The 13,157-nt window shown below is 41.4% G+C and overlaps 1 protein-coding gene across 2 annotated transcripts in view; it reads right to left on the bottom strand.

The window, feature by feature from the left end:
* Positions 1-6,765: 6,765 nt before the first annotated feature.
* GOLPH3 (golgi phosphoprotein 3) overlaps positions 6,766-13,157 on the bottom strand; it is a 35,957-nt gene continuing 29,565 nt past the window's right edge. For both annotated transcript variants that reach the window (XM_035309765.1, XM_035309764.1), the window contains one exon: positions 6,766-10,681. In XM_035309765.1, the coding sequence (XP_035165656.1) occupies positions 10,257-10,681 (425 nt within the window). In that variant the 3' untranslated portion in view covers positions 6,766-10,256. The remainder of the gene's footprint in view (positions 10,682-13,157) is intronic.

Here is a 13,157-nt window from a genome sequence, read left to right on the forward strand (position 1 = left end):
TCCCTTCCCTTCCCTTCCCTTCCCTTCCCTTCCCTTCCCTTCCCCTCTGTCCTGGCTCTGGCACATCCCAGCCATGTGCCAAGAAACCCCAGCCAGCTGGGGGCATGCTCCTCAGGTTCTAGCAGTAGCTGTAAATCATTCTTTACATTAACATGGGACACCAGCTTTAAAATTTTCCCTTTCTTTTTTTGCAAAGATTGCAATGGTCTTCAGAAAGTTTGCTTTACATTGCCTGTGGCTCAAAGCAGACGGAAAGCAAGACTGAAAGTGCTTGGTAGTTCCTAAAGAAATCTAGAACGCCTACATGCTTTTTAATTACATAACTATATGTGCACTTGATTAAATTAAAAAACAATTACCACAATTTATGATATGAATCAACTCTTTGGCAAACTGTGATTGCAGCTGAGTTTGCTTTTTTTTTTTTTTTTTTTTTTTTTTTGTGTGTGTGTGTGTGTGGATTCTCCGTAATTGATACTGGGTGATGTTTCTCCTTACAGCAGGATGCCAAAAGGGAGTTAGTTATTCTGTGGGCGCTCTGGCTGTTCATTTCTGGAGTGACACGAGCCTTTTTCTCTTCCTGGGGGAGGCTGAATGGAGGTGGCAATTTGTTTATTGGCCTGAGTAAAGTTGAATTGCAAAATAAGAGATGCCAAGAGCCCACGCTAAAAACCATGGTGTGAATGAGAGTCTCGTGGTATACAGATTGGTACGTAAAGAGGGACCCCCACGTGGAGTGCAAGTTCATGATGCTCCATGAAGTTCCTTGATACTCTTTCATAAATATGGATGGGTATTTGTTAGGAAAGGCAAGTAATTTGCTGGTGTAGATACATAATCCTGTCTTTGAAGAAAGTGACAGATGTAGATATTTGCTGAAAATATCCTAGAAATTCACACTTTTGCAAAACAGTTTCTCACCTCCTTTTGTTTAACAGCAGTATCCACGATAGGATCCTTTCTGTGTGGGATACAAATGCTCAAAGTAGTGAAACAACTTCATAAATGACACACATGGACTTGCCTGACGTTACAGAAGCTGAAGAAAATTCTCAGCCCAAGATATCCTGACAGCAGTGGCTTGAGGTGCAGAGCTTCTGTCATCCCAAAGCCCCTCCAGCACAGGCAGGCCTTGTGCCTTTCTTTGGGTTGGCTGCCTGGATGAGACCTCCTTTGTGCATTACCTGCCTGATATCAACATTGCCTCAAAAAATAAACATAAATGCTGGCAGTTTTTCTGATGGTACGGTGTTTTCATTCCATCAGTCAAATTGGATATTAAAAATCTGCATCTAAATCCAGACCCATGAAAGAACCGAATAATGTTTCTAGCCGGTGTAAAAGCCAATTAGACTCATGCATACTGGTTTTGCCTGTTTCCTCATTTTCTGCTTAAATAAAATAAGAGCAGACCACCATAGCCCAATCTCCCCCTTTGCTATTTGACCAGCCTGTCAAATGGGAAGCCTGTTGGAGTATCTGTCTTAGCAATCACCCTCAAAGTGATGAAGCTGATCCCAGGGTTACAGGAATGTTAGTCGAGAAGGATGTTTAAAGCTCAGTGTTATATGGAATACCTCAGTTGAAAGAGTTCTTCAGAGATTAGCACTTCAGGGCTAACTGAAAGTTAAAGCATGTTTCTGAGGGCATTGTCCAAATGCCACTTGGACCCTGACAGTCATGGGGCATCAATCACCTGATCTTTGAAGGCCATCCAGATCAAATTCCTGGCTGGAACAGGGTTTTTGCCATCCTTGGGTCCAGACAGCTATGGCTTTGTCAAGACAAATGTATAAGACCTCCAAGGGTGGAGCTACCACAAGGCCTCTGGTGAGGCTGTCCCAGGACTGCATCACCCTCTAAGTGAAGATTTTTTCCTGAAGTCCGCCCTGAAATGCCAAAGGTGCAGTTTGATTTGTTCATTTCTAGAGTCAGAACTGAACAGTATGTCTGACATGTCACGCCAGAGATGAACACATCCATTACTTCTGCTACTACTGAGATCAGTTGGTTTTGTCGTGTTTTATGTCCCTCCCAAGTAGTTGTTGGCTGCTGCTAGAGGGCCCCTAGGCCTCCTCTTCCCCAGATTAAACAATCCCAGCTCTCTTTTGTAGGCTATGTCCCCTAGACCCATGGCTATCCTGGTAGCTCTTTGCTAGATCTTATTTTCTCAACATCCTTGGGAACAAAAGCCAGGGAACACAAAGTTGGACATTAGTATTCGTGATGGGGATGAGATCTCCAGTGCGTAGTAGAGGGGCCTAACAACTTCCTTCAAACTGCTGGTCACCTTCACATTGTGAGGGGAGTGTCCTGGTGGCTTATATTCACCATGCCCCATGGCCTGCTCCTACTCAGCTCCCAGCCCAAACTGATGGGTTAGGTTTTTTCCACCACAGGTTCAGGTCTCTCTGCACTTCTTTCTCCTTGCTGAACATCCTCAGATATCTGTCCTCCCTGTTCCGAGTTTCTCTGTGTCCCTCTGAACGGAAGCTCATCCCTTCAGCATGCCGAACACTCTCCATTAACTTAGTATCACCCTCAACTTTTCCGAAGAAGTTCTTTGTCTCCTCGTGTGGTTACTGAACAATATTAGCCCCAGCCTACCACAGGAGCCCAGCAGCCCAGCCAGTCCTCACCTCACTCAACAGCCTGGACTTCCAGCCCGTACTTCCACAGCTCCTTACAACCGTGCTGCTGAGATGGTGTTGAAAGCCTCACTGAAGACAAGTGGTCTCATAGTCACTGCCCCCCAGCCCCTTCAGCCAGGCATTTCATCACAGGAGGCAGTGGAGGTGGTCAGGCCCAGTTTGCACTTCATAAATCTTTGACCACTCCCAAGCATCTTCCTCTCTGTTACACTCTGGAAATCGACTCAAGAGGACATGCTTCCTGTGCTTGCCTGGCACTTGAGACAAGCCTGACTGCACCACGTTCTCTATCCTAAAGACAGGCATAGTTTTTATCTTTCCCCTGTCCCCAAGGACCTCCATCAGTTGCTGTGGTTTCTCCTGGCTGAAGCTCACCATCCCTCTCAGCCCCCTGGGTTGAACCCCCTCATCTACACACACCCAGCAGTCTTTCATGCCAGCTGCCCCCTTCATCCCAAGCTATTGGGGCACACACTGAGCTCCCTGTTTAGGCTTTTCCAGCATATTCCATGTTTCATGTCAGTCATCTCCCCCAGTCATTGACAGCCCTGTGGCATTCACTGTGGGTACGTGCAGCTCCCTCACAAACCCTCTGGATCTGCAGCGCTGGGTGCAGGAAGCCACGGGCAGGAAACAAGCCCCAGAGGAGCCTCCAGAGCAGCCAGGGCAATTGGTTGTGCCTCTGAAACCAGCCAGCAGCAATCTGTGAGCCCTGAGAGGCTCAGAGACAGATGTGGGAGTGCTGGAACTCATCTGACTGCAGCCAGAGGGCTGAGGACTGAGCAGACTCAAACCCCGTTCATTACCGTAACCCCACAGGGTGAACGCTTGGATTTCTGAACTCTTTTCTGTGGAGCTGATGAACATTGCCTGCAAGAAATGCTAAGAGCAGGATAGTCACCAACCTGCTCATACCTTTAGTTATCTTCTAAGCAATTGCTTTCTGAAGACACACTTCAATTAAAGCTGAAGCAATGGTCTCTTCTCTCCATCACTGCACAGGGTAAATGAAAACATACCAGTTATTTCTGCTGCTCATGGCTCACAAATCCCTAACCCTCGTGCTGACTGTCAGCCAACGTGATCTTGGCAGCACGTCCTGTCCATTCTCTATAAAAAATGGGGGAAAGAAGAGGATACTTTAATACCAACAAAAGAAGACTCCTTCCTCTAGAAGAATGTAAGAAGTTGGTTCAAATGCCTATCTGTAAATGTTGTGTACAGATTCCCCTGCATATCAGAGCTACTCATGCAGGAGGGATCCTTTATCTCTTTGGCTGAGCGTCTCAGGTTTGGGTATATTAAAATACGTGTAAATCTTCAGCTGGACCACTGTCAGTGCTGGTGGTGCCTAACACCAGGCAACATCTTTGCAGCAAGCAATTTACTAATGCAGTGAATTTAGCTCCATTTCCTGTTTGCAACGCATCCAACTGACAGACCTCAGTTGTTATTCTAAATGTGTTTATAATTCCATTTTATTTCAGCCTGTTTTATTTGTACATGTTCCAGCGTATGGAAGGTCACAGGCACTCTGTTTCAAGTACAACCGCTCACCCCCATGACGTGTTGTTTTCCTGGATGACTGAAACCTTTGTGAATGGTCGACTGTTCCTCTCCCACGCAGGCACGAGCACAGCCCCAGATACATCTGCAGCATGTTGACTGGTGGACCCCTTTGTGCACAGCTCTCCAGTCTCTCCTGCTATTCTCAGGGCGATGCTTCAGCCCCAAATGTCTCCCTGGTGCACATTGGGCAGGATCACTGGGAGAGCAGCCTCCTGGAGAAGATGCTCAGGTCCATAGTTCACAGCACACCTGGACCGAAAGCAGCACCCACGCCAGCCCAGAGGCAGCGAGGCTTCCTTGCCGCTGGCCCCTGGCCAGCTCCTCTTTCACAAGGGAGTGGGGCAAAGAGCAATAAAGCTCGTAGCCATGCAAAAGCTTTTCAAAATGCCATTAAGAAGTTGCATAAGGTGCCTCAGGAATCACAGGCCTCACTGGGAGAAGCAGCCCTCCTGGAGCCATTTGTGTTCAGGCACGAGAGTGATTTCTCCACCAGGTTGACTTCTCCATAGCTGAGGTGGGTTACAGCGAAGTTGCTGCTAGGAGAAATGACCTGGTTTGGCTAAATTTCTTCTGCAGGTCCCTTGAACGTAGGGCCTGAGATTTTTAACGGCGTGTAGGCGTACTATTTAGCATTGCAAAACTGACATATGACTTAGCTAAATCTTACTTTCGGAAGTGACTGAGGTCCTCTGGAGATTAAGGAGTCAGAACAGAATTCTAAGAGCTGGTTATGACTCCATTTAAACAGGCAGAAAACAAAGAAGGACCTATAAAGACACTCTGACAGCATCAAAGAAAGCTTACAAACTCCCTGCCATTTCACTTTACAATACACCACTCAAGTCTTCTCCTAACACCTACTTTCAAGACCAATCCCAGGGCAAAGGGAAAAAGAAGAGAAGTACAAAAGGAAGGAGTAAAGAATGGCAACACGTGCTAAATCCTGCTGGACTAGTGCATTAGGTGATGGCAAATCCAGTCTCAGAAGACATCAAATGTACCAGAACGGCAGGAACTGAGTGATGTACTGGGAGTCAAGACAGCAAAAATGGAACAGTAAAATATTTCAGTCTCTTTTGCCAGGAAAACAGGACTTAATGCAATCACACTGTAAGTGTATCTATGCCTCTACCTTCTCCTACTTATCTCATTATAGAAGTGAAGCAGCCTTCAAAATAATTTGTCTACAACTTCCATAAAATTAAATGGCCCACTAGAGAAGATGCTTTTTAGAGTTGCAGCACAAACTCATGCCTTTTTAACAAGCAGATAGCCCAAAAGGGAGGATTAATCTTGTATATGACCTTACTACAATAAAAGCTTGAGTAAGGAGATAGCAAGTCCTTAGAGCACTGACTCAGGAACAAGATCTATTTACATTAGAGAACTGGCAAAACTCATGATACTCCGCTCTAAGTCCTCCCTGCTGCATGGACAATAGCTTGCTTTGGAAGCAAGCAAAGAGAAGTTTCAATGTAAATTAGCGTCAGCTTTTGTTCATCTGAACAAATCACATCTTGTAAGCTGGATCAGAAAGCCAGCTGCTTTACTTCAGCCACTGAGGCAGCTAGCATAGACAAAGGTATTTGTTGAAGAAGAGGGAGGTTCCTCAAAGCCTCACTAGGGAATCAGAGAAGAGGTGAAAGCAACACTGAGGATGAGGTAATAGCGATCTAAGCTCAAGATGACTCTAAAACTAAAGGCAGTGAAAAGCTTAGTAATAAAAAGGCAAGGGTGGAAACATTTATGTTCCAAGTTGGTAAATTGTTTGTGAGCACAAAGAGGAAGTCACCAAGAAATAGGGATTAAAAAAAAAAAAAATCAGGTGCCAAATTTTTGAGAGAAAAAAATAGAAACAGAAAACTGAGTTTGGAAAGGTATTGGGAAAAAAAAAAGACTACTACTGAACTACTTCTGATGATAAGCATTTCTTTCTCTGTTCTTTCTGCTGTCTTACAAGCCAGCTTTTCTGTTTCTACAGAAGCTTCTCCTCCTCCTGAGTGAGAAGGCATTTCTTATCAAGAACTCTTCACAGGTTTGTAGGAAGGAGAAGAAAAGAGGCAATGAGAGGAGACTCCAGATGATCATGTCCAGAGATGAACACAGGCAGTATTCTGACTATGTTTCTTCCCCTCCTACCCAAGGCCACCTGAAGTCATGCTTTTATATTTGATGCTTATAAAGCACTTGGCAGCACCTCGTTGCCTGAGTAATTAAACTGTTGAAAAGTAAGCATACCCACAGAATAAAGGAGTTATTTTTCAAAACATGTGTACTTCTCTGAACCTGAAACCCCCTTTCCATTTAGAAAGATAGATGGACACAATAGAGGGAAACTAGGACGCAAACAAGCTTTTGACTACCTGAAGTGCCTGAAGCTCAGTTTAGATAGAACTGACACTTTAATGGAAATCTGAAAAGTTCCATTTCCCAAACGGGTGAAGACCTTAGGAAAAATACTCAAACTACTGAATAAATGAAAAAAAAAAAAAAAAATCCTTCAGGTACTGCATGCATGTGATACACATTTACCACTTGCAGCTCATAGCTTGAAAGGGTGCTTTATTTTGTTGCAGTACAGATTCAGTCCAGTTCACAGAGAACACAGTTAATACATATCTTTACTTTGTAGGAGAAATGGGCATGAACACATGAACACTCAGCCACCAGTCTTATAGCCAATTTATGCAATTTTCACCTCGAAAGCATCATGCATGGCACAGAGTTTTCACTAACACCTCATAAAGGAGCACTGTAAAGCCATCTCAAGAAACACGGGAGGATGGAAATCCCAAGGACTGTAAAATTAAATGTATATGCCTATGCCATTTGTAGATTTATCCTTCAAAATCCAATTTTTGGGATTAACTGAGAAGTTTGTTTTAGAAGAATGAGTCCCTGAATAACAACACTTATTTTCCCTTTAGGTTCAGGTTCTTCAGGCTATAGATAGCAATCTTTACTTCAAGTAGCCAGTGAGAGACAGATTCACAGCAGCCAAAACTGTCTTAAAACCCAATCTGTGAGCTGCAGCAGCAGCTATTACGAAGAAGGAATACCTGAATCTCAGCAGAACAACGCAGTCTCCCATGTTCAGCCACTTTATTAGACACTGAAACACCAACGAAGGCAAGGATGTTTGCTTAATCAATCCCTGTTAACGTACCAAACTTACCTTTATTGTTAGACTTAAGGTCTGGTAGCACCCATGAGGCTTTGGGTTTTTTAAAGCACATTGGACTCGAAGACTCCAAAAGATGTTCTTTGTCCCCCATACACCCAGGTTTACATCAGGTGGTCTAGCAAAAGGTACCATCGCTCTTCACAAACCACTTGTTACTTACATCAAACCTATCAGAGGGTTCTTTGATACACCTAATACAAACTCTATCACTCAGGTTCTACCTTGAAGGAAGAGAAAGCTGATAAATATTGCAAGGAGTTATCTTCTATTTGGGGGTGGAAACCTCTCTCTAAAGGCAGCTGAAGAAGGGTGACATTTCTAAACATATTGGCTCTAAGGGAGACAAAACCCCTGTATCTTCCACAACCTAACGTGAAACCCAGCAGAAACATAAATACAGAATGAAGATAAGAGGACAGAAAAGGGACTACAAAAATATACTGTCAGTCTGAAGGATGTTTCAAATATAGCTTTTGAAAGCTGTTTTAAAAATTTTGCGTATTCAACTTACTCCTGAATACTTCACTATTTCTCTGACCCTTCCAACTGATTTTATTCTCCTACAGAGAATAAAAGCTACAGAAAATGAAAAAACATCAGGAGAGACAATAAAAGCAGTAAGTTTGCATATACTATCAAGTACAGAAAGTATTCTGTAAGCTGTCAAATACAAGAGCAACACAGCAACTCTCATTTTTCCTCCATTTAAAACAAATTTTGAAAAAGCTTAAAATAAATATCCAAGCTGAAAGTTCATGCCCAAGCTCCTCAAAGTTTTAAACACAGCATCTTACAAGTGAGAAAACACTGTATCTTTTTATTTGTAAACGAGAGTTTGAAATACCTTACAATATACTCTTAATTTCATTTTTCTAAAGAAACAGCATTTAAGAACTGAAAGAACAGTGTGGCATTAAATGTTAAGGACCGTATTTTAAAAACCTTTATTAAAAAAAGGTTACTTAAGTATGATGAATTTAAGTTGTATTTTAAAGTCAACTACTTAAACATCTAAATGATACGAAATGAAGTGCAAAATTGGAAGTCCAGTCACAGATGAGGCTGTAGAGTTGTGCTCAAGATAGGTCTACCCATAGTGGGCACGGCTGCACACTCATACGCTAACTCTGTCTCGGTCATGAACCCTGCAGATCTGAGCGACTCCACCGATTAGGTCAGTTTGATCTACTTAACATAAACTCGCCCTTTCTAATAAGAAGGATATTAACTAAAGCTTGCAGTTAAGCAATAAAACCTTACTAATTAGCAACAAAAAATAAAAATGACATGCTTCCTCTGTTTCAGGCACTTTCAAGATCATAGTTTATTTACTGTAGGTAAAAAGCTAGTATACAGATTAAGGGATCTCTTAAATTTCAGCTCTACAGTTATATACCATCTAGTATTCTTGCTCTGAATATTAACCAATAAAGTTTCTAAACACCTGTAAGCCCCGCTATAAATCTGCGTTATAAGGAAAAAAATATATAAATCAATGCTTAATTTGTTCAATGCATAATATTTACACTGTCAAACGAATGGGAGATGTAATAAGCAGTGGTAAAGAGGCAATAAGTTTTAAAAAGCCGAAGTTTTATATAGTTGTTTTTTTTTTTGTTTTGTTTACAAGTGTGCTAATCAGCATAATTGTATATAAAAATTAAAATATAGTAGTGTCCCATTACAGAAATCTTAATCATCTGAACTGCAGTCATTACTTCCTAACCATTTACATGCAAGATCTGCTAGGACTTTTTTTAAAACATAAAACAGATTATAACATTTAAGAGACAAACATTAACTTGTGTACAAACAAAATTAAAAACTGCACTCAAGAACTGCACTGGTCACAAGCCTCTTCCATACAGGAGGGAGGAGAAAAAAAAAAAGAGAATGACAGGAAGTGGTCTCCTTCTGTACTGTAATTATCAAAGGCAATGCATAGACAGAGAATACCCAGACGGCAAACTCTGTAGACACTGGAAATGAACAGCTTTCACATACATACTCCTTGTAAGAGGCCTTTCCTTCCACCAAATGGCAATGACTGACAGCAAGTAAGGGGCACCAGGTGTACAACTAAGTAGATCTTGCAAAATACTAAGATGGGGCAGTTGTTAATATACAACTTGAACTATATTTACAATATAATGGAATGTATCCCATCCCAAAACTGGTTTATGAAACAATTGGACCTTTCTACACTAGCCTTGTGACTCAGCTATCATTCTAATGAAAGTATAAGTACATAAGAGACTTACATGTAAAGTAAAATTTATGGGGCATTTTACAGGAACTATTGATAAAGCTGCTAAATGGAATTTCTGCTTTTAAAGTAATTTTGTTAGATATAATTGAAATAATATCTGTGTATAAAATGCCCTGACAGACACTTCAACATGGAGCTTTGGTGATTTTTTAAAAAGGCCCTTTTTATCTGTTATGAATTGTACTACAGAAGTACTGATGCATGCACACATCTGTGTCAGCTGAGACTAGTGATCCAATTGCATGCACATTTCCTCGAGGTGCTTTCCATGTTAAACCACTTCAGTAACAATAAGATAGAAAATAGAGTAACAGAAATATTTCAGTTAACTCAAATTTAATAGGAAATGGAATGCCAATATGGCAGTAAAACCTTTTTCTGTTGTTGTTTTAAACAGGAAGGTCTCTTGTACCAGCAGAATCCTGTATACAGATGCACAGAGAAAGAGGGAATACACCACTTATAATTCCCATTAAACAAGAGCCGATTCATGTGAGAAGGTACAAATTACAGAAAACATGAATAGTCAATAGAAGAGAAACAACTGGTTTACATGAAAGAGAACACTTCAGTCTGATTGCAGTTATTTTGTGAATGCTGCTACAACAGCCCACAGAACCTCATTCGTGTTGGCTTTCATACATTCAACCTCAGGGTCTAAATCCAGAAGCTGCCGCACTCTCTTTGTGGCTAAATCATACTGCTCATCCAAAAGGGGGGCAAAAGCGTTCTCCAGAACATCTGAAGCATGGGCTAAATAAACGAGTGCCAGCAAGCGCTTGTCCATGCGGTGGGGGTCATTCACCCATTTGTCAAGAACTGCTTCTTGAACCTTCTTGATGAGGCGCTGTTTGATATTGTTGTTGGTGAGAGGGTGCGTAGTCATGTCAAAAAGAAGGAAGTTCTGTTTCTCTGTTGTCAGTACACCTTTTTCCACTAGATTTTTAGCTAACCGTTCACGGACATTTCGTAACTGGTAGTGCAACTTTAATGGGTTCCATGTTTCACCTAAAAAAAGCAAACAAAAAAGCCAACAGTCAGGCAAAATCTAAGCTGTACTACTACAGCAATTTTTTCCCCTCCTGTGGTGCAGAATGAGCTGTCAAATTCATATAGCTGACGATAACAGTAAGATAGCATGCTCATGTCAGCATTTTTCTGATCCCTGACCCATCTAGATAGACGCATAGAGACTGAGACCATGAGAGCCTCTTTGACGAGTTTGTGTGCATTTAAAGTCGGGATGCAACACTAGCTAAGCCGTGTCTTGATGAAGGATATAACAAATAAGCACTCCTGTACTGACAAAAAATCATCCATGAAGACTTTTTTTTAAACAGTAACCATAAAAATTAAAAAAAAAAAAATTAAAGCATCTCCTCCAACCTTGTCTGCCCATCCTCTGTCAACTCAGGGACTGGAAGAAGCATCTTCACTATTCTTTCTGTCACAAAGACAAGCTAACGTACACCTATCCCATATGCCATCCTCATGCCTCTTATTTCTTCAGGTTTAAGCTATTCTTTTCATTTCTGCTTCCTCCAAGGTGAAACAGGCATGCACCTTATGAGCATGGGTGGGTGGATGTACAGAAGAGCACTCGTGTTGAGGTGGGCTTTGATGTTTCTATAAAAACTATTTCTAATACCTTCTGTTATGGTAGGAAAAATGGGTACTTCAGAGCATGTGCATGCACTTGAAGAAATTCAAAAAGCACACAGTAATACACCAGGAACTACTGATAAAACTGAAGTTGTTGAGCACCGAGAAATTCTTCTTTGATTCGAAATTTCTTTCAGCTAAAGTTTTTAGGTCCAGCTTATCTTAGTATTTACCTTAAGTACTCAAATCTCCTCCTGATATTAAAGAGCCTATGCTCTTTTAAGAGGCAAGGGCAGAAACAGCATAAGCATTTCTTATGTAGAAGTGTTTTTTTCCATAAACAATATGAAAACTTCTATAGCAACTTGTGTTTATTTTAGAAAGTTTATCTTTGGCTAACTTTTAATGATAATAATAATAAAAACAGATGAATTTAAGGTTTCTCTCATTGTGATGGAAGGTGACAAGCTGTATCTAAGTAACAGCCAGGTTAAGTACACAAAGGAGGCAACACCAACCGCATAGTGGAAGATAAAGAACCTACCCAAGCCTGAGCTATGCAAGTCCCTGTAGGTCCTACACCTCACCAAGGTGTGATTTCCCAGCTTGACCATGAATGAAACTATCATATGCCAGCCACCACTGCCCCCAAAAAATGCAGTCTCCTTATAGTGTTCCCCATAGCAAAGGTTATTTCCTAGATGCTTCTACATTTGTTAGGTGAATGTCTCTATGTGATAATAAAAATCAGGACTGTGCTGACACCTTGTGACCAATCTCCACCATTACACAGACATAATGGTGTAAGATTTATTACATCTGCAGGAAAACCTATGTTGATCTGAACTTCCATATTTCCTACACTTGCTTCACTTAGTGATCTGATAAACAACAACAGCCTGACAAACACTGCCTCAAATGTCCATAAAAGTATTTCTGTGATGGCTTTGAACTTGTACGTACTAGAACTTTAAGCAGTATTCTATGCATCTCTGATAATTACAGCTGAAATAGCTATTTTCCAGTATCCAGCCATGAAGTAAAATTTTAAAAGAAAAAAATCACAGGGCAGCTCCCTTAACCATGGGAAATGCAAAGAACCCTAATACCATCAAAGAACTAGTAATTAAATACCCTTGAGCAAGTAAAAAGGATTGATCCAAGGCTCAGCCACAACACTAATCACGATGATCTTCCCAAAGACAAAGCTTAGCAGGCTCGTGCCTCATGGAAACCTACAGCATTGTTCACTCAGTAGTTGACCTTTTGTGAGTCAGTACTAACTTGATGTGCTCTTCCCTGGGAGACAAGGTCAGTGCAAATTATGTATATGGGCAGAGAAAAAGTATTGTTTTTGCAAGCTGTAAAAGTGGAGGAGAGCTGAATAAGAACAGATTAGACTGCACGGATGTGCTGCAGCCGTGCCCCCTACTGACAAGAAATATTTTGTTCTCTCTCACTGACAAAACACTCATGGGACAGGAAGGAAGGAGTGGCAAGGACACAGAGTATGAATGGTGCAAGTTAATATTAAAGTACAAGGAAGGCTATTTCAGGTGGTACAGGAGGAACAGGAAGAACGTAATGAAAACAAGGCAGAGAAAGCTGGAGAGGTTTTGCTCATTTCTGAAATTCATTTACGTGTTGTTACAAGTAACAAACATATTTAGATGAACAACTTCAAGTCTCATTACCCCCTACCGCCCAAAGTTATGTTGTTGACAAAATAGCAATTCCCTCCCCACTACTGCTCATGTAACTGAAGTACAGCTCTGATCTACTCCAGGGAAGCTGTTTTTTGTGTTTTGTAAAAACAGCCAAGCCTTGGTAATAAATTTTGGTGACAGAAAAGAAAAAAAGCACTACATGCTTTTGGTCACTG

This window comes from Oxyura jamaicensis, chromosome Z, assembly GCF_011077185.1.
Source record: "Oxyura jamaicensis isolate SHBP4307 breed ruddy duck chromosome Z, BPBGC_Ojam_1.0, whole genome shotgun sequence".
NCBI lineage: Eukaryota > Metazoa > Chordata > Aves > Anseriformes > Anatidae > Oxyura > Oxyura jamaicensis.